Source organism: Drechmeria coniospora, chromosome 03 (genome assembly GCF_001625195.1).
Source record: "Drechmeria coniospora strain ARSEF 6962 chromosome 03, whole genome shotgun sequence".
Classification (NCBI taxonomy): domain Eukaryota; kingdom Fungi; phylum Ascomycota; class Sordariomycetes; order Hypocreales; family Ophiocordycipitaceae; genus Drechmeria; species Drechmeria coniospora.
This window is the reverse complement of record NC_054391.1, coordinates 8,310,840-8,336,625: the sequence shown is the minus strand read 5'-3', so window position 1 is coordinate 8,336,625 and position 25,786 is coordinate 8,310,840. Positions and strand designations below refer to the sequence as shown.

The 25,786-nt window shown below is 47.3% G+C and overlaps 6 protein-coding genes across 6 annotated transcripts; 2 read left to right on the top strand and 4 right to left on the bottom strand.

Moving 5' to 3' along the window:
- Positions 1-707: 707 nt before the first annotated feature.
- On the top strand, positions 708-1,252 carry DCS_07909 (uncharacterized protein; the record flags this gene model as incomplete). The annotated part of the gene is made up of 3 exons (XM_040805192.1): positions 708-917; positions 1,010-1,166; positions 1,218-1,252. The coding sequence occupies 3 exons, from the start codon at positions 708-710 to the stop codon at positions 1,250-1,252; spliced, it is 402 nt and encodes a 133-aa protein (XP_040655296.1).
- A 140-nt stretch (positions 1,253-1,392) lies between these two features.
- Positions 1,393-3,726, bottom strand: DCS_07908 (Helicase; the record flags this gene model as incomplete). The annotated part of the gene is made up of 1 exon (XM_040805191.1): positions 1,393-3,726. One exon carries the CDS (start codon positions 3,724-3,726, stop codon positions 1,393-1,395), a length of 2,334 nt encoding a protein of 777 aa, XP_040655295.1.
- Positions 3,727-5,528: 1,802 nt separating this feature from the next.
- On the bottom strand, positions 5,529-6,845 carry DCS_07907 (plasma membrane SNARE protein; the record flags this gene model as incomplete). The annotated part of the gene is made up of 1 exon (XM_040805190.1): positions 5,529-6,845. The coding sequence occupies one exon, from the start codon at positions 6,843-6,845 to the stop codon at positions 5,529-5,531; it is 1,317 nt and encodes a 438-aa protein (XP_040655294.1).
- A 1,217-nt stretch (positions 6,846-8,062) lies between these two features.
- DCS_07906 (putative zinc finger protein crol gamma) lies at positions 8,063-9,598 on the bottom strand (the record flags this gene model as incomplete). The annotated part of the gene is made up of 1 exon (XM_040805189.1): positions 8,063-9,598. One exon carries the CDS (start codon positions 9,596-9,598, stop codon positions 8,063-8,065), a length of 1,536 nt encoding a protein of 511 aa, XP_040655293.1.
- A 2,656-nt stretch (positions 9,599-12,254) lies between these two features.
- Positions 12,255-14,924, bottom strand: DCS_07905 (uncharacterized protein; the record flags this gene model as incomplete). The annotated part of the gene is made up of 1 exon (XM_040805188.1): positions 12,255-14,924. One exon carries the CDS (start codon positions 14,922-14,924, stop codon positions 12,255-12,257), a length of 2,670 nt encoding a protein of 889 aa, XP_040655292.1.
- A 2,825-nt stretch (positions 14,925-17,749) lies between these two features.
- DCS_07904 (VelB) lies at positions 17,750-19,586 on the top strand (the record flags this gene model as incomplete). The annotated part of the gene is made up of 5 exons (XM_040805187.1): positions 17,750-18,284; positions 18,494-18,524; positions 18,592-18,857; positions 18,927-19,266; positions 19,328-19,586. 5 exons carry the CDS (start codon positions 17,750-17,752, stop codon positions 19,584-19,586), a joined length of 1,431 nt encoding a protein of 476 aa, XP_040655291.1.
- Positions 19,587-25,786: the final 6,200 nt, after the last annotated feature.

The window sequence follows — 25,786 nt, the reverse complement described above, 5'->3', positions numbered from 1 at the left end:
TAGCCTCTACCACCTCGGGTTGATTCAAATATTTTTGGCTTGCTTGAGTAAATAATGCATTTTGATGCTGTTGTTAAAACCATATGTATTTTTTGTTCCGGCCACTCTCGAATGGGCCTAGACTTATATATTATGAGTAAAAAAAACCATGAGTTGAATTATGTTCAAAGTACTCCGTACTTACAGAGCAGCGGAATAACATCGTACGGAGTATGCAAAATCACTAACAGTCCGTTACTTCATATGCTAATCTCAATTGTACAAGTAAACTTACTACTCAATAAGTTTTCATTGTTATTATATACTAGCCATTCGTGTATATTTATTTTATCCTTTTTCTGAATATTTGTCTGATTTAAGATTAGTCGAGCAAGTATTAATACTGATTATGAACCAAAATCCCGAAAACGATACGAAACTAATACTCCGTATATGCTCCGTATACATGTACTTGTACTTAATATGGTGTCAGTGTTCAACCTTTCGCACGCTTACATATATGCCAAGATAACATAATCACCCAGGCTTGATTCCCATTGTCACCACGATCCCTTAAAATCGAACCTACATCCGATCTTCTCGAAAATCCCGTTTCGGTTGCGTCCAGAGGGCGGCACCAAGTCACACTTCCATGGAGTGATTTATCTGCAAAATCAGTACCAGTCACATCCCAGTTTCGTCAGTAGGTGTGACCTCTTCACCACGCTATGAGGCCGACACTCGTCCGGCTGGTATCCGAAATCGTGCCAACAGGCACTCGACCAGATGCCACCGCTCTACTACCACCAATACCTCTCTACCGGAGACTTTTCCGTGCACATCGGAAGCATCTACCTGCCGACATGCGCGTTCTTGGAGACGAGTATGTGAAGGCCGAGTTTAGGGCTGGTCGAAAGATCAGCAACCCAGCACACTTGGTATGAGATGGCCGAGGAGATATCTTATTTTGCAAGTCTCGTTTCCAGGTATCGCCTCAAGACGCTAACCACCAGTTCAAATCCCCCATCAGATTGGCTTCCTCACCGAGTGGCAGCTGTATGCCCAAAAGATCGAAGGAGACTCGTGGGCCGGCGACAAGCTCGAAGAGGGAAAGCTCCAGAACATGAGCGGTAGGCCTCACCCGCCTCAGGCAAGCAAATCTCAAGACGACGTCGTTCTGACTCGACGTACGTGTGGAAACAGATGAACAGATCCACCAACTCTATGAGCTGATGCAGGCGGTGCGACAACATCAACGGAGCGGCCATTCTGACTAAAGGTCGCCTATGCACGATTTCAAGCTCCACCAGCTTGGCCGCGGTGCCCTCATCCGAGTCTCGCATTCGCATAAACCTCGAAGCAATCACGCAAAGCATCATCGGTTAAAGCGAAGCGCCTCTATGCTATCGGCATTTAATATCTCGACTCCAGCGCCTCCACAATCCAGTTGGCGCGAATGGCAGACACCCTCTTCGCGTAGTTCTTATTGGTGAACACATGCTCGAGGAACATGATGGCCTCCTTTTTTTGCCCGTGCAGGACACTCGCAGGGTGAATGGCAACGACGTGCTTGCCTTGGACTGTGACGTAACTGCCGTCTGGAGCCAGCATCGCCGTTTTCAAACCAAACCCTCGCATGAAGCACTTGACAATGATATCAGCCCTCACGGGATCGATTGGCGTAAATGGTTGCGGGTCGGCCGGTAGTGGCCCTGTCAAGAGCTTCTCCTTGAGGCACATGCCTCGAAGCTGCCTTCGAATGTTCAGCGCCTGCCTCATGTTGCGCATGTTCATCCTCAGCCGCTTGCACCACTCGTTTCTATCCGCATTCTCTCCCGTGTATCGTTGCATGCTCGTGAGATACGTGATGATGTCGCCCTCTCGCCTCTGTATCTCTTTCCGCAACGCCCCGACCTCTTCCTGGGCCTCTTCCGATTGAAGCTGGAGGAATATGTCCTCACCTGATGTGATGCAAGAGATGATGTCGATTGCCTCGACAACACAGTCGAACTCGGGCCTTGCCGCCGCCAGAAGTACGGCACCGTACGGCGCAGGGATGGGCAATTTTGCCATCGTCTCACCAGCTAGCGTGATTGCCCCGTCGCCGCTAAGCGCACCCAAGTAGTGAAGTTGCAAGAGGGCCCTCTCGATGGAATCCGAGTCGGGCGTGTCCATGAGAGGGAAGGATAGAACGTCGCCCACGCCACGGGCCTTCATGGTAAGGACGGCACTGAGGACGTCGCTTCGTAGGATTTCAGGCAGATCCGAGTCCTGGAACGACTCGAACGTGCTCTCGGAGTATAGGCGGAAGCACTTGCCGGGACCTTCGCGGCCAGCTCGGCCAGACCGCTGCAAGGCTGATGACTTCGAGATGACGGTGGCTAACAGTGATTCCATGCCCAGTCGCGGCCGGTACTTCTTCACCTTGGCTTTGCCGCAGTCGACGACATATCGAACGCCGGGGACCGTCACCGACGTTTCGGCAATGTTTGTGGCGAGGACAATCTTCCGCGTGAAGGGAGCCCCGGCCGGCATGAATGCATCACGCTGCCCTTCCATCGACAATTGGCCGTACAAGGGGCAGACCTTGATTTTGGGCACGTTGGAGGCCAACGATTGGGCGTGTTCCTCGATCAACTTTTGCGCAGACTCGATCTCTTCCTGGCCTGTGAAAAAAGCTAGAATATCACCGGGAAGAGGTTCTTCGAGATGAATCTTGAGGATCCGTTTCATGAGTGCATCTTGGATGTCGGGAACTGGCCGTGGCTCATGCATGATTTCCACAGGGTACTGACGCCCCTTGATCCGAACGACTTGCAGGCGTTCAGACATGTTGTCCGAGCCGGGAGGGTTGGTAAAGAACTTTCGAATAACGTCGACATCTGCCGTGGCGCTCATGATGACCACCTTGAGCGGAATACCACCCCGGCCGTGAAAACCGTCGGTCAGGATCTGCTTTAAGAAACCGACAAGGAGGTCGACGTCAAGGCTTCTTTCGTGAATTTCGTCCACAATTACGGCACTATACTGTCGCAGCTGTGGGTCCCGGAGAAGCTCTTGAAGCAGAGTGCCCTCAGTGAGGAACTTGATCTTTGTTCCACGAGGAACGACATGATCAAAGCGGACTGAGTAGCCCACCAAGCCATCTGGCTTCCCCTTGCCTAGTGGAGTACCGACCTCCCGCGACACCCTCTGAGCTAACGTCGTCGCGGCCACACGTCTCGGCTGCGTTATGGCAATAGTTCCGCCAACGGCCACTTCGTCCTGAGACCCGGATGGCTTGGCCTTTCGACGCCGGCACCACGACTCTTGGTAGAGGAACTGTGGAACTTGTGTACTCTTACCGGAGCCAGTCTCACCGACGAGGACGAGGACGTTGCAGTCGGGATTGCGCAGGGCAGCCTGGATTTCGGAGCGGTGATGCCAGATGGGGAGCTCTTGACGTGACTTGAGCAGGGCAGCATCCTCCGCAACGATTTTTGGTGCACGAGTCCGATCGCCTGTTCGACCGTCTTTTCTTGGACGCGAGTCGGACTTCTTTTCTGCTGAAAGAGCGGAACATTTCGTCTTGTCGTCTGCCGTCGTTGCCAATGTCTCCGGAAGCGTGGTAGCCTTAGTAGGTTCGGACCTTGACGTTGGATCCAAATACCCTTCCAGCGAGAAGGCCTTGCCTCCAATGGTAACCATGTTGGCGTCTTTCTGCCATTTTCGCCTCTTTGCAGGTGGTTCTACACCTGCAGATGGCATCGTTTTGTACTATTATCGGTGTTTTATTCTGGTGCTCAGGGGATGTCCGAAATACAAGTAGGATGGAGTTGAAATATCAGTCTGCGCTACACTAGGCAGTGGCAGCACGGTTGTGCAACAAGTTACAACTATTATTACAAGTACGCCTAGTTCGTTAGTGAGGGTCATTGGGTGGGGTATGCTGAGGCTCTTTGAGCGGAGCCTGCTGTAGAGAATACGAAGGTGTAAATGAGCTAACAATCATAAAGGAACTCGGCAAATTGACTACCGTAACTTCGGAGAACATTTAAAAATAATAGAATATCCTTTAATTTTATTATTTATTATAACAGGTGCAGTATTTTTAATGTCTACTAATGACTTAATTTCTATATTCTTAGCTGCTGTAATAACTACCGTACTATTACTCCGTACGTACTCCGTACTTACTGTGCATGTACTCCGTATTAGTAGGCTGTTATAATATATCATGTAGCAAGAGCAAGACCAAAATAATCGAAGGCGTGCAGGCCATGCACTTAGTAGTTGGTGTGGTGAGTTTACTTGTACGCCTAGGTATACTCCGTAGTGAATACTTACTTGTACTGATCACACTTTAATAGGGGGGAAGCAATTATAGTCGACACTCGAATCAGTTTTACAGTTCAAACTACTCTGCGTAAAGCTACAACAGCCTTTGGGCTCGTGCCTCACCCAGTTTGCAGTCAGTCTTCGTATAACTGGCCTACCCGTTCATTCCAAGCAGGTAAAGCCATCCGGACACAGGCAAGATCATACTCCAAAACAATGAAACCCCAAGTATTGCTGATCGGCTGACCCAGAACTAGGCTATGGTCCGTGGTTACTGGTAGTAGGTGGTGCGCCCAGCGATCATTGTATGTTAAATCCCCTCATAAGTGTCAAGGAGTTGGCAATCCCATAAACACTTACAGGGGCAGCAGTGATAACAATCCCATGAAGCATCTGAACTTGCCTGCGGTACTCTCTGGAGTTTTTCTCGGCGGCGGTGTCTATTTTTGTATCTGGGCCTCATCGCGAACCCCTTCGTGCCGTAACAATCCGACCATCGCAATGCCTGCCCCATCCGCGCCCATTTTGCATGGTATGTCATCCAGTCGCAAGTGGGTGCGTACATGAAGGCAGATGTGTTTGGCACACATAGTCTACCTGCGTGAGAATCAGACCCAGATAGAATGAATTTGCCATTAATTACATTGTTGTCTATTGGTACAGGTACGATATCGACGAGTGACAAAGTACAATCTATTGTATTTATTTCAACATTTTCTCCTCGGGGAGGTACTCGTGTATGATTACCAATATGTATAGCTAGCAGTAGTACTTGGCACTAATAGGTAGAAGCCTCGGGCGCTTCTTTACCCCGATAGGTTGGGAGGAAAAGGCGAGTACTGAATGGAAACAAGGAAACGCAGCAACACGGGCAAATAACAAAAGATCCTACTAATACTAGCCTGGTACAAACCTAGGTGCCCAAGCTAAACACCCCAATAAAAATGTGAACTTGCGGGCATGACGTCTCGTCGGTCAGAGTACCGGCATCTGTACTCCGTAGAGAAACGTGGAATGAATGGCCGAACAGCAACGGCTGGCTGAATGATGGAACTTCTGGGGCCAGGGTAGCGTATGCGACTCTCAGCATCATGTCGCAACCAGCGACATACAGTCTTTCCAACGTCCACTACACCGTTCAAAGGGAACTCGCTCTCTTACTTGATCCGAGCCAAACGCTCCCTGTTCATTCGGGTGGCATCGTCAACCGCGTCACTCTGGGGGTGAACATATTAGCCATCAACGTCAAGGGGGACTAGGGTGGCCGTGGCCGGACATCGTACCTTGGTCATAATTCTGTCAATCTGTTTGTTTTGTGAATCCACCTCCCGACCGATGGCTCGGCCGACCATGTTCATCATCGAAACCTGGCTCTGGAGCTCGTCGATTCCCTCATTGATCTGGTCCTCGATCTCATCGGCACCCTCTTCGTCTTCAAGGTTGAACTTGCCGTAATCTTTCTTCCGAACCTGCTGCTGCTGCTGACGGCCAGCAGAATTGATATCTCGCAAAGTGTTCTCCATGCGCTGATTGGATGCGAATCCGTCTCGCCGGGTGCTTTCTCGCTCGTCTCGCTCTGACCGATGACGATTCAAAACTTCATCGTCGGCCTTCTGCTGGCGCTGCTTCGAGGTGAAAGGGTTGCCTACGTGGACGGCGAACATACTTCGGTTCAACGTCTTGAGCTCCGCGGCCCTATCTTGGGCGATCTTGTTCTGGTTTGCGGCAAGATCCAGATTCTTCTCGGTGTTGTGGAGCCGCTCGCCCTGTGCCCCGAGTCGGGCAAGTGTGGCCTGACCGACTTCATTGGCCTGACGTGCCATCTGCACCGAGCGAGATACTGAGGAGGAGCTCTCTTGCTGTAGTTGCCTCTTCTCCGCCAAGATGGCCTGGTAATCCGCCTCTTCCTGTTCTTCCGCGGTCAATTCCCTCTCTTCGCCATAACCATAATATGATCCCCCAGCAGTGCCGGATTGCTCGTAAGAGCCAGAGGAGGGAATGTCGTGGGAGGCAGGGGCCTGCTTCTGAGCGAGTCGTTCATGGGCACCGGAGAAGAGGGCGTCGCGGTTCTCATCGGGTGCGTTGTCGGCGGAGCGGCCAAATCCGCCATATCCACTGGGACCTCTGGCCCCAGCCGCTGGGCTGGTACCGCTGTTGGCGCCGTAGCGGTTGGAGCCGTATCCTTTGTTGGAACCGTATCGATCGGCACCGTAGCTGCCGTAGCTGTCTTCGCCATTAACACCCCCGCTGGAGCCGCCGGGGCTGCCGTAGGCGGAGGTCGATTGAGCTGCCGTAGAGTGGCTCAGAGCCTGCCCTCCCATGCCGGGGCGCTGGGAGCTACTAGCATTTTGACTACTCTGCTGATATGACGCGACGTTGGCGTACTTTGCGTTGTCTGCGTACGGATCGCCGGGGACGGCACCTTTGGCGTAGGGATTGTCTGGCTGATTGGCCGACGATGATGTCTTCTTGCGGGAGAAGAGGGCGCTGCGGCTGCTTTCGTCATCATCATCGCCGCCGCCCTTCCTCCCAAAGCCGAACTTCTTCATGGCGTCGCAGCTGGGAGCTCGTGTAAGGCACGGCACGGCACGTATGTTGTAGAGGGTACGAAGGAAGGAGTCTGGAAGTTCTGACGAGGATGGTGCGAACGTTGGGAACCATGGGTGCTAATAAACTACCTATGGCGGGGATTCAAGCGGCCAGCAGCTGTAACGTCTCAGCTTGTTTCGACTTGTTCTAATTAGGTACATGCTCCGTAAATTCTTGTACCCACGTACTGTGTGTCGTAGCAGATTCCAACTTCGTTTACTCCATAAGCCACTTCATACTATAAACTTTGAAGGCATAGCACTAGACAACCCTCTCCCCCCTCACCCCCACATTGAGCAAGAAACAAGCCATCCCGTCGGCGATATCTGTCGTCGATGTGGTTTCTCTGACCAAACCCTCCGCCTGGGCTTGAATACGGACACCCTTCCCACCTCTCTCTAGCACGATCTACCCGGCCAGTAGGTAAGTCGGGGGCTTTTGCCGTGACTGCGTCATCATGGAAAGTACACAACAGCCCAGCGGTTACGGACCGCTATCATAAACCTGGCTTCACAGTCCGAGACCCAGAACAGGGCTCTGGGTCCGGTGCATTTGTGACAAACGCCGCACGCCTTGATCCGAGCCGGTTGATCACATTGCTTCATCATAAGCTTGGCCTCCTGGCATTTAGCATGCATCACCGCATACCAAGATACATGCACTCGAGATTTTATTCAACATCGAATTGATCTCTAATTCAGTTGCAAAATAATGGTAAACTGGGAGTGGGGGTGGGGGGAGGGTTGAATAAGTACTAACTAAATAGATGTAGCTAATTCTACAATCTCTACGGAGTAGTAGTAGATGATCGTATCCTCCGACACGGCGCCACCTATATGTAAGCACTGAATATACACGTACATGTATAGCATAGCAGCAGCAAGCGACCTTTGAGGCGTGTGAGCAAGCTGACATAGGAAAGGGTCCGTTGCCATCTTCAAAGGTTTCGTGTGTCCCGCATATCATGATTTTCACCGAAGCCCATGAATCAATTGGTCGACCAGACTTATCCCCTTCCGTGATCTGTACACGATTCCTGCCAGCGATACCGACCGGCCTATCCGGCGCGGGTGCGAGGCGAGGGGTGATGCCGGATGGCACAGGCTTTGCCGGTATGGAGTACCGGCCGCTCCTTATTGCCCCATGACGAGAAGGGGGCAAAACAAAGAAGTGACAGTCAGGAGATGGCGTCTCGGCCTTCGCGCTCTACCTGCTTCTTCAAATTGGCCACCTCCTCGTCCAGAAAGAGCATCTTGTCCACCAATGATTTAACCTTTTCTTCGAGCGTCTGGATATACGCCCATACGCTCGGGTCGCTCTGGGCGAACATGTTGCCGCTCTCAACACCACCACCGGGTTGCGCCGTCGCAGGCGGTCTGCCGTGAAGGTATCCCGCCGAACCTGACGCCGCGAAGCCATGATGTGACAAAGCGGGTAGCTTGGGTCGAGGCTGTTCCCTTTCCGGGGACTGCAGCGCCGATGGCCGCCTGCCCGGCGGTCGCTGTTGCAGCTGCTGGGGTGGGCCGGGCGATCGCGGACGGGGACCGTTGTTGTTCAGGTCGTTCTCGTGCTCGTTCTCGTGTTGGTGTTCTTGCTCATGCTCGTGATCCGGGCTCATCGGCTTCGGACTCTCCGTCATCACCGACTGGGAATACACGGCCGCATTGGCCCCCCCACCGGCGAGGGCGGAGACGACCGTGTTGGCGGTATGGCCACTCGTCATGTTGTTTGGAATACTATGTGCGCTGTTGGAGGTTGCATTCGTCTGCTGATTCGGCATAACATTGGCATTGGGAGGGTACACGACGGTGGTGTTCGGGCGCGGCGGCCCTGCTGGTGGATACGTGCGTGGATGTGCTCCGTACGAATCGGTAGGCGCCGCGTGCTGGCTTCCTATGCCGGGGAGGCTCTGCCTTCGCAAATCCTCATCGACGGCGTCGTAAGGAATGGTCGACATGGCCGATTCGATGCCATCGCCTATGACACCTCCGAGCTCGTCTCCGTCAGCAAAGCTCCCCAAGCTCGCTCGACGGCCTGCGCAGCCGCCGGAGCCTTTGCTGTGTCGCGCCAACGCGTCGCCTCTGGCGAACTTTCGGTCGCACTTGGTGCAGATATGAGGCTTCTCACCCGTGTGCAGCTTGCCGTGCCTCTTGAGGTCGTGGAGCCTGCGGAAGCGCATTTGACAATCTGTGCAGACGTAAGGCTTTTCCTGACTATGCGTCAATAAGTGGCTCTTGAGGTTGTGGTGACGCGTAAACTCGGTGTTGCAGTAGGGGCATTTGTGTTTCCTGCCGCTTGAAGGAGTCGGCGAGGTTTGCATCTGGCTGGGCATAGGGAAGCTCATGCCGCGAGCAGGCTGCTCCAGCACTGCACTGGCCTGCAGGGACGGCGGGTAGGACAACGACCCGGGTGGTGCCCGATCGTCCTGGACAGCCAACTGCGGAAGGGGTTCGCCTCGGCCGCTGCCGTCTATCTCCATGGGGGTAGGGCTATCCGTGACCGGCACGCCGGCCAAGCTCGTCGTGCTCTGCGGGCTGGTGTCGTTTGCAATCTCGTCGGGATGATTCTGATGATTTTGATCATGATGAGCCGGCGGGGGGGCGCTCGCCGGGAGTGACAATGCGACCGCCTTACCGGCGGGGTCCATGTTGGCCGTCGGAGCCATCTGAACCGCACCTGCGGGACGGCTCAAGGCCTGGGGGACTCCCGGCATAGGAGTCTGGCGAGTCTCCAGGCCCCGGTTGAGCTTGAGGCTTGTGCGTGCGATTCCGTTTGATATTGACGCGGTCCGAAGCTACGTTGCCAGGCGCTCTTTCGTCTTTGCTTGCCGCGAATGGATGATCCCAAGGGCCAGTAGAGAAGATGCGGCAGACCCAGGTGGACCAGGCTGGCGGTCAACGTCCAGACAGCACTGGCACCTTTTACCAACCCACGATTGTCTTCGCGCCGCCGATTGGGCAGACTCGCGGCAACGTTCGCGGATACCGAGAAACACAGAAGAGCGCACCGACGGCGTGGAGGTCAACCGAGCTTCGGATCGCGCCGTGGGTCGACCGCGCTTCGGATCGCGTCTAGGGTCCTGGTTCGAGTGTAATGGCGCGCACGACCCTTGTTGCCATGGGCGCACAGTCCGACCGGCTGAAACTAAGGGGTGCGACGAGATCAGAGTCAATTATCGAAGACGAGGGTCGATGGACGTAAGGGTGCAGTCGAGATCAGGGGGAGGTGAGAAGGGCTTCCGCTGAAGCAGCATGCGATGCTGATGTCCTGCCTGATGCAGTTGCAGTTCGGATTTGCTTTACTAATAGTACCGCAGACTAGTACTGTACTTGATGTAGGCTGCTGGCTGTAAGTACTGTATGAAATTGTATGAAATCCGTAACCCCCTGGACATGGCTAAGAGCTTGCTCGTCTGTCATGTCTGGGCCGTGTCCATTTTTGTACGCCGTATAACGAAATTAAGTAATACAAGAATTGTTCTTAAGAAATAACGTTAATTAATATGGGTCATCCATCTCGTCAATACCTCCATGTACGTACAGTATAGGTGCGACAAGGTACTAACAGTTGCGAAATCCCTATCTTCCATCCATCATCCATCATTTATTCTCCAGCTTAAACTACCTCGCATGACGCCTGGTAGCGTTTAATTGGAAAGAGTCTGGCACCAGAGTCAGTACTTTAATGCTGTGAAGAATGAAATCAATTATATTAAAATCATCAAAGGACTGTTTCCCCATCTGAAGCCCTCATATTAAAGACCATTTCCAGTATTGAAAGACCTAAAACATGCTGGAAGTTGTATATATCAATAATGAGCACATTAGTTATGAAAATAAAGTATTATCATTAAATAATATTTATTGTCAGAGCTAAATGTACAATAATATTTAGTAACAACTGAATTTACATGCTTCATATCCCTAGTTGGCTCTCTTGTATTATGTTTTGTATTTATTAACTAATATATAACTTATAAAAAATACTAGTAAATGTTACGGAGTCGCTAGTCAACTGCTCTAGGACTCTCAATGATGTTTATTAAAAGACTTGAAGGAGGGAAAACTACTTGACAACTAGGGCTTCTAGTTGTGTGCGTTCCTCCTAGTGGGTCCCTTGGTTCCCTTCGTTCTCCTATATCGGGCTAAGCCCGATACCATAACAGTAAAGAAAATATCTTGGAGTCAAAGTCAGGAAATTATACTTTTAATAATACTAATTAAAGTAAAGCTTTGTTTGTTTTAATCTTAATAAAGAATAATAAATACATAACATACTTTATTCCTATGATGTAAGACTGTAAGTAAGTATAATACATGTATAATACTCAGATGATAATACTTGGAGACATATAATTGCAAATTCAAATTCAAATTCATTATAATCGCTAGGATTTTGTACTTTTTTTGTAAATGGTAATTATAGTCAAATATTAGTATGAAATCCACTTTGAGTAGAAGGACTATTTCATATAAAGAATATTAGGGAGTTACTCTTAAAAGACTATTAAAATAGTACAAAGTACTTTATTATAATGAGCAACCAGAATAAAAGAATTTGTATTTCTTTTACGTCCATGATTTCTTTTCTTTTTCTCATGATTTTTATTCGTATTGCAACTACTGTGGCTGCGGCTTCAAGCTACGCCTCAATGGCCACATGTAATTATGGGGTTCCCCACTGTAGGTCACTCATCAGGGATCGTTCGTAACCCAACCTCAGCCATCTTTGCTTTACCCTCCGCGCCTTTATTGAACCATCCCGGTGCCTTGGGTACATGGACAAGTCAAGATGCCGTCAGAACGTGACTACCAGATACATCCCACTGTTCAAGATTCTGTTTTGCACAATTCAAAGGTACATTATTGGCCCACTCCATAGCTTGCTTCCCTCTAACGCCTCTCAATTTTCTGCTTTGAAACAGGCAGTATCAAATCTATATAGCCTTGCTGGCTCCCTCTTCGGTATCAGCGCCGGAATCCTCGGTCTGGAGTCCTATGCAGGATTCCTATTGTACATAATATTCTGCACCATCACGGCCCTCCTCTTCTATACCTTTCAGGTTGCACCAGAGTCACTGGCCGAGAAACGGCCAATATTTGACACAGGTCGCTATTTTATGGGGGGTGTCGGTTTTTGGTTGAAGGGGATATCGGGCGGGCTCTCTGGATTTGTCTTAACGTGGACCTTGTTCTACAATCTAGTGAGGGCGTAACGTTCGCAGCGTTGAATAGACCGAGCGAGACCGGCGACGACTCCACGGAGGTAGTAGGCACTCAACAATAGATTGATTACGCACCTTGATGTATGCAGATGCCGCAAATAGGAACAAAAATGGCAAATCCTGCAGCTTGTCCATGTTTCCGATGCTAGCCCGAAATCTCAACCACCTTCCCAACATATACGTCGAGTCCAGGTCCAGCTGGAGGTCCACCTTCCAACATCAACACGACTTTGGAGCCCACCTCAACCCATTCCCGAGTGTGAAGTAGCTCAATGGATATCAAACAGGCCGTCCCTTTGTCATCTGAATCGCCAAATTGAGAGTGCCGTGCGATTTCAATTGGATCAAAGACGTTGCCAATACCGGCACTAGCTGTTTTTGCGACCTTGTCGCAATGAAGATGACTGGACACATGCAGGATTCGCCCGACTGCCCGTACACTGGCGACGTACACGTTGATTGATGACCCAACAGCCAAAGTCAGGGTCCTTGGGTCCGCAAAGGTTGCGGTGAATCGACTAGCGGCCTGCAGATCGAGTCCCTTGTCGAGCATGAACTTGGCAGGAATTGCCAGAACCATTCCTCGGCGTATTCGAGGCTTATCTTCAATACCACCACTGTTCTCAACACTCGCTCCAAATGTAATTCCAACGGACCCAGCTTGTCCAGCTTCGAGAATCCGCACCGGCAAGCGGAGATTCCGAATGCTCACAATCCAGGCCTGCTGCCATTCACCCGATTTTGATAATGCAAAAGCGCCACCACTTTTCATGCAGGGACTAGGCAGCTCAGCTGTAACAGTATGTGATGCTGAAGATCCGTAGCAACCGGGCCGTCGGTGATCCTCGGCAATGGCCGGTACGACTTCTCGTGACTCCTCAACTTCTGAGTGAAACGGCCCAATCATGATCTCATCTCCGACCGAGAGGCTGCCAACGCAGACATAACCAGTTACTATGACACCTTGGGCTGATGCTGGAAATGCGGCGGAAGCCAGATCGCGGCATGTGCTAGGAAGCTGGAAAGTATCATCAACATGGAACAGAGATTTCGGCTGCTCCGGATGCGGTGTCATCCTGGCATTGCGCCAGGTCGCTGCGGCAGTGTTCAATGGCAAACTTTCGAACAGAGCATGAACGAGCCCGATGCCGATGCCGGTGACTGTACTTGTCAGCGCAATGGGCACATGTGAGGTCAGGCTGCCGCTTTCTACCACATCATTGACAAAAGCCTGGACTTTTTCATAATCCTCTGGTGGAACATGTCCCTGCTGATAGTGCTGCTTCAAGTCCGGGTGCATGATCTTAGGAATACGCCCCGCCTCCTTGATAGTGGTAAGCACCTTTGTCAGCGTCTTCTGCAATCCAATCTTGGAAGCAAGGTCCAGTTTGGTGATGATGACAGCCACTGGCACCTGGAGCTTGAGCGAAAGCTCCAGGTGTGCTGTCACAGAGTCGGGGCCGGCCGTCAGGAACCGCAAATCATCTTTTGCCGATGAGACTGCGCCTGTGCGAACGGGTACTTCCTCTGTTGCCTCGGCGGCGGTACAATGAATGCTCCAGTGGGGTGCCCAATTCATAAGTCCACGGAGAAGCGTTCGACGATAACGGGGATGCCCACCCGAGTCTGAGACGAAGACGAGCCTTCCACCATCAGCGCGGCTGTGGATGTCAATCCACGACTCAATATTTCTGTGTGAAAGGTTGAGGATGGTCCGGTCCTTGTATCCGATGAGCTCCTGTGCGATGGAACTGGTAACTCCTGAGACAAGCTCATGACGATGCTTCAACAGGCTCAAACGACTCTTGCCTCGTCCATTGTCCAGCGTCCCCGTGGAAAGAGTGCCAAGCAGACTGGACTTTCCGGATGTAGTTGGGCCCGTCAATGTGACGCGCAGCTGCGGCGTCGCCGACCTCCGGCTTGGCACTGTCGCGGTTTCCGGGCCGTTGAAGACGATCCCATGGCTAGTTAGGTCTCCAGGACTGCTATGCTCAGACCGGGGCCGAATACTGCATCGCAGGCCAAGGTTGGGCGTCACCAGAGCCTCAGCCACCCACAAGGTGCCGTGGTGAACCCGATGCTTGTGGTGTTTTTTCGTCTCCCTGTCCATGGCTTCAACCGACTCCACCCATTCGCAGTCGCCGACGATGACCATGCGAACGACATCGACGGTGCATCCGAGGCTGGCAGCCATAATGCGCAAAGTAAAAATGCTCTCGGTCATCTCGTCGTTCGTCAGGCCCATAAGAGTGCCGTCATCGGAAACCCCAATTTCATACAGGGCCCCGCGGGATTCCTCGAGCCCAGGAACCAAGCTGGCGCACTTGACAGGTGAGTCGAAAGGAGCAACATCGTCAGGCAGTCGGGGTATCGTCAGCTCCCTTGAGCTTGGGGCATGGTGTGGGGAGGATTGTTGGAGTCTCCAGAGGAGCTGAGTCGTCAAATGCTGGAGCCGTGCCTGACGAGAGGCGGCCGGGATAGCAGGGGACGCTTTGGTCGCAGGCGACTCTGGTGCCGTGATTTGCTGGGATCCGTCTGCGTGACCAGCTGTGCTCACGAAAGTATAGGCTCGTCTGTGCCTCAGAAGAAGGTGGAGTTTGTATTCTGTCGGGCCTTGCTGGGGCTCAGCTTGAAGCTTGCTGACCCCATAGTCGGACGGCAAGGCTGGAGCAGGCGCTGGTGATGGAGATGTAGATGAGACTGAGCTGGCATCCTGGCCACTCCATCTCTGGGATTGGCGAGCAGCGTCCTCGGCAATGAGCCAAGGTGAAGATACACGCGGTGGGTCGGGGTCGTAGGTAAATATTGAGGCCATTCCGATGATGTCACGTCATTGACGGGTCAGGGTCAGAGCCAGGGGAGGGGGGGTGAGTGAGAAATGCGACAGAGCCGGGTATTGTTAAGCGTCAAGCCCGACTTGGCGTGAGCAGGTCCTTTTTGGGTGCAAGTAACAAACCGACACATTACAAGGCATCAATCACTTTCTGCGGGCCGCATATCTTACCTGGACTGTGGGCAATCGTAGGCGCGTCGAGTAGGTGAGTCTTGAGCTACATCATGCTTTTATCAATGACGGAACCATTCATCGCAATGTATGAATCACACGCAGCAATTCGACGAGGATGAGTCACCCTTGACAAGAATGTGAGTCACCACCATTGGACTGTATTGTCACTGCCTACAATATTGAAAACTAAACTCTACGCTTTGTGGGAGACTCTTCTGTGCAGCCATGCCGACTTTGTGCTCCAGTACTGTGTGTTTCTCGTCGCCATTAAATCATTCAAACAGGACCTCAGGCAAAATTACATAAACCCACCCTCGTAATCTTGATTAAAGCCTTGCGTGACCGTTTATTCAAATGCTTATTGTTCGGAATGTCTGAAATATCAGGGAGTACCAGGCAAGCATTACTTCATCTCTGCCCAGCTTCAAGACTTTTTCATCGGGCCCAAGTCAGGGATTCATGGCGGCCAAGAACGCACCGAAACAAGTTCTCCACTGAAACTTTGGAGGTGTGCGTTGTGCTGTAGTAAGTACAAGTATAGGTCAAAGGGGGGGGGGGGGGGGGCGTTTCCCCCCCCTTGTGCTTTAAGAAATAGTTGGTACGCAGTAATTAGATTTTACTTCGTAATTATGAAGGAACCTTCGCTGAGGCTACAATCACGCCTACAGTGCGGAGTACCTAGTACTTATAGGTGTGGTGTACTTAACCTGTACAAATAGGTCCATCGCAGAGGACATTGGCCTTCCAGGCTTCGGCCCTATAACCACCGCTAGGCAAATACAAGCAACAGTCCATGCAGTCAGTAAGTAGGTACTGTACAGAACGAATGGAGTATTAATACAGTGTACAAGTACTTTATTAACAAGTCCGAGTACTACAAGTGTAGTGTGCACGTAGCTGCGAAATTCGCCTGCAAGTACTCCGTAGCAGTTAGGTGTACTGCAAATATACTTACTCCGTACAGTAAGTAAAGTTGTAATACATGTACTACTATAAGTACTAACAGAGTAATCGAAGCATACGCCTCTAAATCTCCAGTGGAGAACCGTCACAACTCATGTACCAGTGGCCTGGGCCCACCTGGTTCATACTGTAACTTGGTGGTTGCCATTGCCACCACCTGGCTACTAAGGTTAGTAGTAAATGAAAATCAATACCCCGCTTGTAAGGTACTGTCCTTGTAAGTATGTACTATTAGGAGTGCAACTAATTAGGGACTTACTGTACACCTACTGTACATTTTCTCGTACTTACTTACAGTATATGTGCCCGTAATTACGTAATTACGGAGTACTTGCTTGCGTCTTGTGACGATGTACAGTAATTACTGCACTGCACAGTACGTACTGAGTACGGAGCACATTACGTGCACTCATCACATTCCAGGCGATGTCCTACTTGAGCTTGGCTACTACAAGTAGGTAGTACAGTAGGTGTAAGCCCACCTACTGCGGAGGTTCTCCGTACTGTACGGTGTAATATTGTAGCAGAACCAGGTCCTCTGCTAGAGTAATGATTTCCGCTTAGGTGTACCTTGGCTGCGCCTACGGAGTAGCTTCCTATGGATTCAATGTCGGCGAGCAGCTGACGAAGTAAATATCTTCACCCTGGCTTTCTTCAGGTAATGTATGTCTGCAAGAGAAGGAAATGGCAGGCCCAAGACCTCTGGGAAGTTTGACAGAACTCTACATTGAAGTATATGATGTAGCACGAAGGTCTTTACTTGCATGCGATGTGTTCGCACTCCAATACAAACAGGAGTTCAGGCTGGAAACAGCAAAGTGTAGCTGAATGAGAAGCTGTAATTTTTTTGGACGCCGCAGAGCATATTTGCTCAAGTACAAGTTCTTACAACCAGGTGTAAGTAAGTAGGGCACGAAGTACAATTACTGTACTGTAGTAGAAATATTTAGACCACCCCGAAATAATGGATGCTAGCAAGCTGTTCAGTTCTGATTCGGGCTACGGAGTACCAAGTACTTATGTATGCAACAAGTGTTCGCTTTACTGAATACTGTACGGAGTACGGAGTACTGTGCTTGTACCTATATCAGGACAGGCCCAAGTCATATTATACATCCCTGCTGGGCGCTGCTAGTCCCCGATGTACTTACATGTACTTACATGTACGACTTTACTTGTACTCCGAACGAAAATGTATTCAAAAAGTACTCCGTACTTGTACTTAATTAGTCGTGTACTTAGGCACCGTGCTAGGCATCTACTGACGTCGTGGAAAAAATCGTAAACCCGCTAAAGTTGGACGGTCCAGGGATTGATACTGTTTATCTACAAGTAATACTGGCTGCAGTCTAACAACATCGGCCACATAATTCGTGCCTTCCCCACCTCCGGGCGGCTTGGGCATTAATTACAGTACTTCTTGCTGGCGGATCTGGTGTACAGTAGGTGCCGAATTTAATGCCTCCTATTCGTGTCTCTTTATTAGTGATCACACCTACTGAGTCGATACGTAGATGTAGATCGACCAATCTGATGGTCTCTTCGCCGCCATCCATTCCTTCCGTTTCTCATTCATCCGCACATTGATTACATTTCCCAATTCGGCTTGCGCTGTTGAAGATTGGCCATCTCTCACCTTTTCGTGTCTTCCGCTTCGTCACGGTATCGTCATGAGCCCGACATTTTCACCCCTCCCTGAGCAGCAGCAGTTGCACAGAACCGACTCTGCCTTTCCGCCTTCGATGATGCCCAGCTCGTCACCCATTTACTCCTGCCGCCAGCCATCGCCACCTCTGCAACACCACTCTCAGCAGCGGCAGCATCATCAGCACCATCAACAACCCCCACCGCCCATAGCTCAGCCAGGTCAAGCCAATCTCCCACAGAAAGAGAATACCCCGCCCTATCCTCCCCAACGCGCTCAGGTTCCCCCGCAGTTGCCACCGCACGCATCTTCTCTGCAGCATCATTCAGTTGCTCAAGCCCACCAGACCCAGCTCGCAAATCAGGTCATGATGACTTCCCAGTTGCAACATCCAGCGGTTCCTGACCATCGCCCTGCCAACAAGGATGATGCGTCGCCCTCTTCCGGTCAAATGGCTGCGCAAGGGGTGCTTGCATCGTTCTCAAAGGTCGACGAAGCAACAGGTCGGAAGTACCAGTTCGTATACCCTTCTTCGTTCACGATGGGTGCCTACTCTCATGGTATGCTCAGAATGCAAGTACGGTGCTAACTTGGTCATTCCAAGGCTGGACGTCGTGCAACAGCCTAGACGGGCTCGCATGTGCGGTTTTGGTGACAAGGTCATTTCTCCCTGCCGTGGTGTTGGCTCACAGCTTGAACGCAAGGATTGACCTCGAACAGGACCGGAGGCCAATCACGCCGCCCCCATGCGTTCGGCTCATTATTACAGATGCCGCTACGGGTCGAGAGGTAGACTGCAAGTGTGTTCACCCGTGTTGCACTACCCTTCGTGGATCTCAAGAGGCTGACGCGTCATTCACATCATAGTTCTATTGACCACTCAATGTTTGTTCTTAATGTGGATTTATGGAACGACGACGGGACCCGGGAGGTGAACCTGGTGCGCTCCTCAACGGGGAGCCCATCCATTTCCTCCACTACGCCGTATTCTTATTCAAGTTTGAACGGCGGAGAGACGTCCGCAGCTGCCTTTCCCCAGCATGCTCTCCCAGCGAATTACGATCCAGCATGCAGCCCGACACACCCCTTGGGCTACGTGCAGGATTATCAGATGCAGCCAGGATTTAGCCACGGTATGCTGCCTGCCTACGACCTGAATTCCCTCCTGTCCCCACCTATCCTGACTGACTCGAACGTGCCAGCGCAGCCATTGTACACACATAGTAGCACTTACGGTCCTCCGCAACAGTATTTCCCGCAGCATCAGACATTTGGTCAAGATGGTGCCGTTATACCGGTGCCTTCCCAGGCAAATATGACCCAATTTCATAGGAACGGTATTCCAGTGGCTCCGAACTATCTTCAGGAGCAGGATTCTCTGGCCAGAATGGCCGTTGTTGGGGGTCAGCCACAAGGCATGTTTACAAGGAACCTCATCGGCAGCCTTGCTGCCAGTGCATTCCGACTTAGCGACACCTCGGATCACATAGGCGTTTGGTTTGTGCTCCAGGACCTCAGTGTGCGCACAGAGGGTACCTTCCGGTGAGCATGTTATTGAGGAGAGCAGGCGGCCTTGACCAACCGATGCTGACCTCAACTGCAGCCTCCGATTCTCCTTTGTTAATGTCGGAGCACGAGGTGGCGCTCGTCGAGAAGGAAATACCACCAAGATCAACACCGGCCGAGCGCCGATCCTAGCATCATGTTTCAGCGACACTTTCAACGTCTACTCCGCCAAGAAATTTCCTGGCGTGTGCGAGAGCACTCCTCTGAGCAAGACGTTTGCCACGCAAGGCATCAAGATTCCCATTCGCAAGGATGCCAATGCCAAAGGGGGAGATGACGATGACTATGGCGAGTAAGTGAATGCAGAAGAAACTGGTTCTTGGAGCCTCACTGGTGTGTCCATAATGCTGGTATCAAAGTTCTCCTATTCTCCCCTTTCAGCTCTTCGCCGTTCTGGAAGGGGGCCTACCACGCGGGAACGTCGAATGCTCGGGCAAGACATCTCGCCCTCCCGTTACGCCTTTCACTTTTTATAGGTCTGAATGGCGAATGTCTTCATGCAGATCGAAGGGTGTAGCTAAGTGGGCTTTCCCTGCACCATTGGGAACAGGGGTAGGACAGCCCTGAATCGAGAAGTTGCGCACGGAACAGCTATTAATGATTTGAAGTGTAGGAGAATGTTCCCGGGAGTGTTTACAGGAGGGTGAGAACTCTCAACCATGTCGAATTGACTTCTCAAGAAGGCTGCCCGAGTTGCGAGGAGAAGGCTCCTCTTTCTAGTAGCTTGGAGTTTAAAAGCGGCATTGGCCCGTGCAGTGATTGGCAGTGGCATAGTCCTTGGTTCATTGAGGGGTACTGTAAATACTGCATTAAATACCTTCAAACTAGTATTAATGAGGCAAGGAAAAATTGACGAGTATATACGACAGACCAAAAGTAAAAGTATTTAAATTGAGTAATGGCAAATATTGGCTGTCTCACATGAGTTCTAATTTTATGGCGCCCAATAGGCGCATGTCTAGGCGTGCGTATACTAGTGACAGCTAGGCGTACTACGTATATAACACCTACTCACTACTACTAGCAAAACTCAATATATCCTTTCAGCCTAACTACTTACTATTACTATAGCTTACTACTACTATTGATTTTCCTTTAAGATCCTCAACTATTGAGCAATCCGAATCTATAATCTCTTTGAAATGTATTTACTATATAGTAAACCTATAGTTTATATGAAGTAGCTATATTATTCAGGCGTGCGAGAAGCTAGCAGTACTACTGCCAGCTAATGCGCTACTGCAATACTACTAGTCTTGGTTGCATTAAGTCAATTAATAAAGTTAATTAACTGTTATGGAGTTACTAGTACTACCAGTATCTAGTGGTCGGAAATAGTTGTTAAGAAATCTATAGAACTCTAACTCTACAAGGCATTGGAGTACTAATACTCTAATGCCTGCTTGGTTATAGGGTGCGAGTTACGTGCAATAGCACGTGACTCTATCCTAGGACATAGCTCTATTAGGCAAAGCCTAATATTATAGTATTGATCGTTCTTTTAATTAGGATCCTCTTATACTACTACTGTAATAAGGGTTCAGGCTGAAGACAGTTAGGTAAATAAGTGCATGTTATAGTCTTGGGTTATGCCTGAGTGTAATAGTTGAGAGATAGCAACGGTACTTATAAGTATAGCTAACTGACTAAGTATTAGCTTTATCAATACGTACCCTTTTGCTAAATGTAATAAGGGGGCGCCTAAAAGCGCAACGGTTAGTAGTACAGCTACTGCTTGTACCTTACTGGGGTCAGTCCGTAATAGTTTTTTCTTATTACGGAGTCGCTAGGCGACTGCTCTAGGACTCTTAATAATATTTATTAAAAGACTTAAAGAAGGGAAAACTACTTAACAGTTAGGGCTTTTAGTTTATATGCGTTCCTCTAATGGGTCCGTTGGTTCCTCCACCTTGTATCCTATATCGGGCTAAGCTTAATACTATAATATTTCTATTTCTATAATTTCTTGCATTCCCTTATAAAGTACTCTTTTTCTTAGCTATTATAATAGTAAGTCCTTCCTATCTACCTAAATACTAGTAGTCCCTTACTGTAACAATATTATATATCGTACTCTCTTCCTAGCTTACCCTATACTCTCTATTACGTAACGCGCGGACCGTCTGGGTATATAGGCCCTTCCTCTCTACCCTTACTGTTTTTTGTCTCTTTTCTTCCTCCTTAGTTCGAAAATTCTATAGTCTTTGCGCATACTGCCTTCCTACTAGTCAGCCTCGTAACACTTACTAGTATATAATTATTCCAATCTAGGAATTATAGTCTTTTAAAAGGGCTCTCTACTATTATATTAGGGCCTAAGTTCCTTAGTATCTTTAGTAAATCTTATATAGTTCGAAAATTCTATAGTCTTTGTATATACTGCCTTCCTGCTAGTCTGCATTATAACAGTACTGCTATTAGTTGTACTAAGTCGGAGTAAGGAGAATATATATAGTAAGTGCAATTCGTTATCTCAATATACTACTTATACGTATAGTATAATAGTAGTATATTGGTTAGTAGTAGTATTACTACTAGGTATTGCAAGTAGTAATATATATAGGATAGTATTCTATTTGGGTAGTCTTACTAGTATAAATACTAGTAATTTTAATAGGTTGTATTTAAGATTAAAGCTTGCTCTCTTCCTAGCTTTATGGTTCTATGCCTTGTCTAGCCGCCCGATAGTTAGGGTAGATCCTACTCTCCTAAGCTATATTACTATCTAACCTAGCCGAGCTTTACTCTTATACCTAGCCTTAAACTTTTAGCATTATACTTAAGGAGCTTAATATACTTAGTATTAGAGATACTCTTAGTATATGTTATGGAGTTATTAGGCGACTGCTCTAGGACTCTTAATAATATTTATTAAAAGACTTAAAAGATAGGAAAACTACTTAGTAACTAGGGCTTTTAGTTATATGCATTCCTCTTAGTAGGTCCCTTAGTTCCCTTTGTTTTTCTATATCGGGCTAAGCCCGATACTATAATATACTGTCTTACTCTACCCGTTTAAAGTAAAGTCTAGCTATAGCTATAGCTAATCTACCTTTCCCTAGGCTAGCTTCTTAATCTATAGCTCCCCCCTAAAAAAATTTTTCTGGGTATTTATTAGGTACTAAATGCATATAGCCTCCTCCTTGCGTTATCCCTTATCGGGAGCTTACTGGTTGCCTAGAGCAATTAACTCTACCCTACCTTAGCCCCTCCCTAGGTATTTACCGGGTGCCTAAGGTAACTAACTCTACCTTACTTTATCCCCTTCTTAGGTATTCCCTAAGTACCTAAGGTACTTAGTATTATTATACTTTTCCCTTTTATTACTCCTTTTGTATTACCCTTTTCGTTTTTTTCCTATTATACTTTATTATTTTTCTTTCCTTTTACTATTATACCTATTTATTTTCTAGCTTCTTACTATACGATTTATTATTAACTCCTTTACTACCTCCTATTATATTTACTCCTTTATTACTATTATTCCTTCCCTATAAGGTAGGTTACTGCTTTTTTATTAGGGCCGTTCCGTATATCCTTTAGGCTATTAGCTAATAAGCTAGTAATAATAGGAACTATTAATCCTACTCTTACTACTATTGCTTCTCCCTTATAGAGGACTTATTTTACCTTTTCGTTACTACTACTACTGCTATTATATCTACTACTATAGGTACTTCCCCCCCCCCCCTAAATATAGTTCGGGCCTATATTATGGCTATTATACCAATAAGTCGGACCGTTACTATACCCTAGGCGAATACTTAGTAAAGGGTAATTCCTTTAATAAGGAGTTTATACCTCTAAAGGAGGTATATAGAATATACCTCCCTTACGTTAATTGCCTTATTACTAGTAGCTGCAATAACTATATACCGGGCCGTAGTACTAGTTACTATATATATATATATATATATACTAAATATATTTAGGTACTATATTTATTTATTGTGCGCCCTTAGCTATATTACGCCCTATGCAACCTTTGTACTTACGCTTAGCGTAATGTCTATATCCTAGTTGAGGCCCGCCTTAAGGTTAGAACTATACTAAGCGCTTATACTATCCTTTTGCTTAAATTTCTAGCCCTAGGCCGGGTTTAGGCTTATACCCTAGCCCTAGCCGAAATAAAGCCTACCCCTATATATCCTACCTATACCCTTACCCTTATATTAAGTACTATCTCCCCCCCTACTGCTACTAATAATAACGACCTAAACTATACCCTCGTCCTTACCGCTAACGCCTTAACCCTAACTTAAGCTAGTAGCCGTTCCGGTAGTATACTAAGCGTATAGCTTAGCGTATTTACTTAGGGTATAGCCTAGGCCCTAATGGGTATTTAGAGTAATATACGCAGTCTTACCTACTATTAGTAGGTATAGGAGGGTATTAGTACTAAGTTAGTAGCTACCTTAGCCGAGATATACTGTAATATTTATAAGTTATATAAGTCTTATATAAATAGTTCCCCCTTATTGCGCTATTCTACCCCCTTTACTCCCTATATTACCTATAATAGTAGTAAGTTACGCTTATTCCGTATAAATAATATAACTCTATTGTACTACCCTATTGCCTTAACCCCTTATATTACCTATATTACCTAGCGCCTTTGTTTTATACCCCTACCCCCGCCCCCCTTAGTTATATTCTACCCCCGCCTAAGTACTGTAATAAATAGTTTCGAGACCCTTCCTAAGGAGGATACTAAAAAGAATAAAAGTAAAAAGGATATAAAGACTAATAAGTCTAAGTAGTACGGTTAGTATATATTTATAGTAATAGTATTAGGTCGGGCCCTTATTAGGGGCGTTTTAGAGTTAGTTTTTTCCTTTAGTATATTTAAAATTTTACGTTTTATTTTATAGCTTACTTATACTTTACTATTTATATAGGGATCTCCCTATTACTATATAAATTTATCTAGGGCTTCTGTTTATACTAAGGCCTCTATTAGTTCCTAGGTTAGTTATTTATAACCTATTTATTTTATAAGGATATTATATTATTCCCTTTAGCCTTAGGCCCCCCTTATTATAAGGATATATTTAATTTAGTATTCCTCTTATAAGGTATTATTCTTATTTTGGACTAATAGTAAGCCTAGCTCTAAATCCTATACTACCTAATTAGGTAAGGGGTTATTTATTACCCTTTTAATAAGGTTTATATAAAAGGTAGGGTATAAGCCCTAAGGAATATTTAGTATTACTATAAGTAGTATTAGTACTACTAGTACTATAAACTTAAAAGCTACTTAGTTTAGCTTTCTATATAGCCTATTAGTTTTAATATATTTAAGGCTAAGCTAAACCTTATTACTTACTTAAAACTTTTCTACTAAGCAACCGAAAGCTATTACTAACTTATATAAGCGTTATTATATAAAGGTAATAGCTACTTATATAATTTCTATTCCTTCCCTTAGGTATTATAGGAAAGTAATAGCCCTCCCTTTTAGTATTATTACGTTTACCTAGTTATCCTTTACCCTAGGTATTATATTAATTTTATAGCCTAATAATAGCTTATTTAGGCTAACTCCTATAACTAAAGACTCCCTATTATTTAGGGTAAGCTAGTAGGTAGCTAGGTAGGCCGGTTAGTCGAATTGCTTAAACAAGATTAAGATCTATAGGGTAGCTTAAATTTCCTAATTTACCCTTTTAGTACCCCTATCTATTTAGGGGTAGTATAAAGTTAATAAGAGTTATTCTATACTAGTAAGGGAGTATAGGGATATTTAGAACTTACTAAACTAGTCTAATCCCTAATTTATTATAATTTAGGTAGGAAAACCCTTAAATTACTACTAATAGGTCTTAAACCGTTTTATATAAGCCTTTGTACTTATTATAGTTATTACCTTTAGTTAAATAAATTTAAAGAGGTAATTTATAATAACTATTAAGAATTAGGGGTCCTTATTGTTCTATACTAATAGGTTAGTTATAAAGTTAATCGATATCTACTTTTAATAATAGTTTAGCAGGGGGATTAATTATAGGAGTCCCTATTTCTATAGATAGCTCTTACAGCTCCGGTAGTAGTAGTAATTCTAAATATATCGTACTACGTTCTATAATATATTATTTTAGTAGAAGTCCTATTAAAGTACTTAAAATATTCCGTTTTAACTTAGGTAGCCTAATATAAGTAATTTATATACCTATTATATTATTTATATTATTAGTAGTTCCTAGGCTAATAACTATAGGTATCCCCTATAGTATATTATACTATAGGTACTAATAGTATAGTTAGCTATTTATTCTTTTATTTTTGCTTTTACTAGGAATTTCTATATACCTATTGTAACTACTTATTATTAAGCTTTATATATTATATTATTTTATAATGCTTAGTCCTATAATTCCTATAGGTAGGGTTTTAGAAAAAGTAATCGGTTGGTTAGTATATTTTGTAAAAATAGTATTTCCTTTCCTATTTATCCTTATACTACTAAAAGTAATTAGGATATATTAATAGCTTT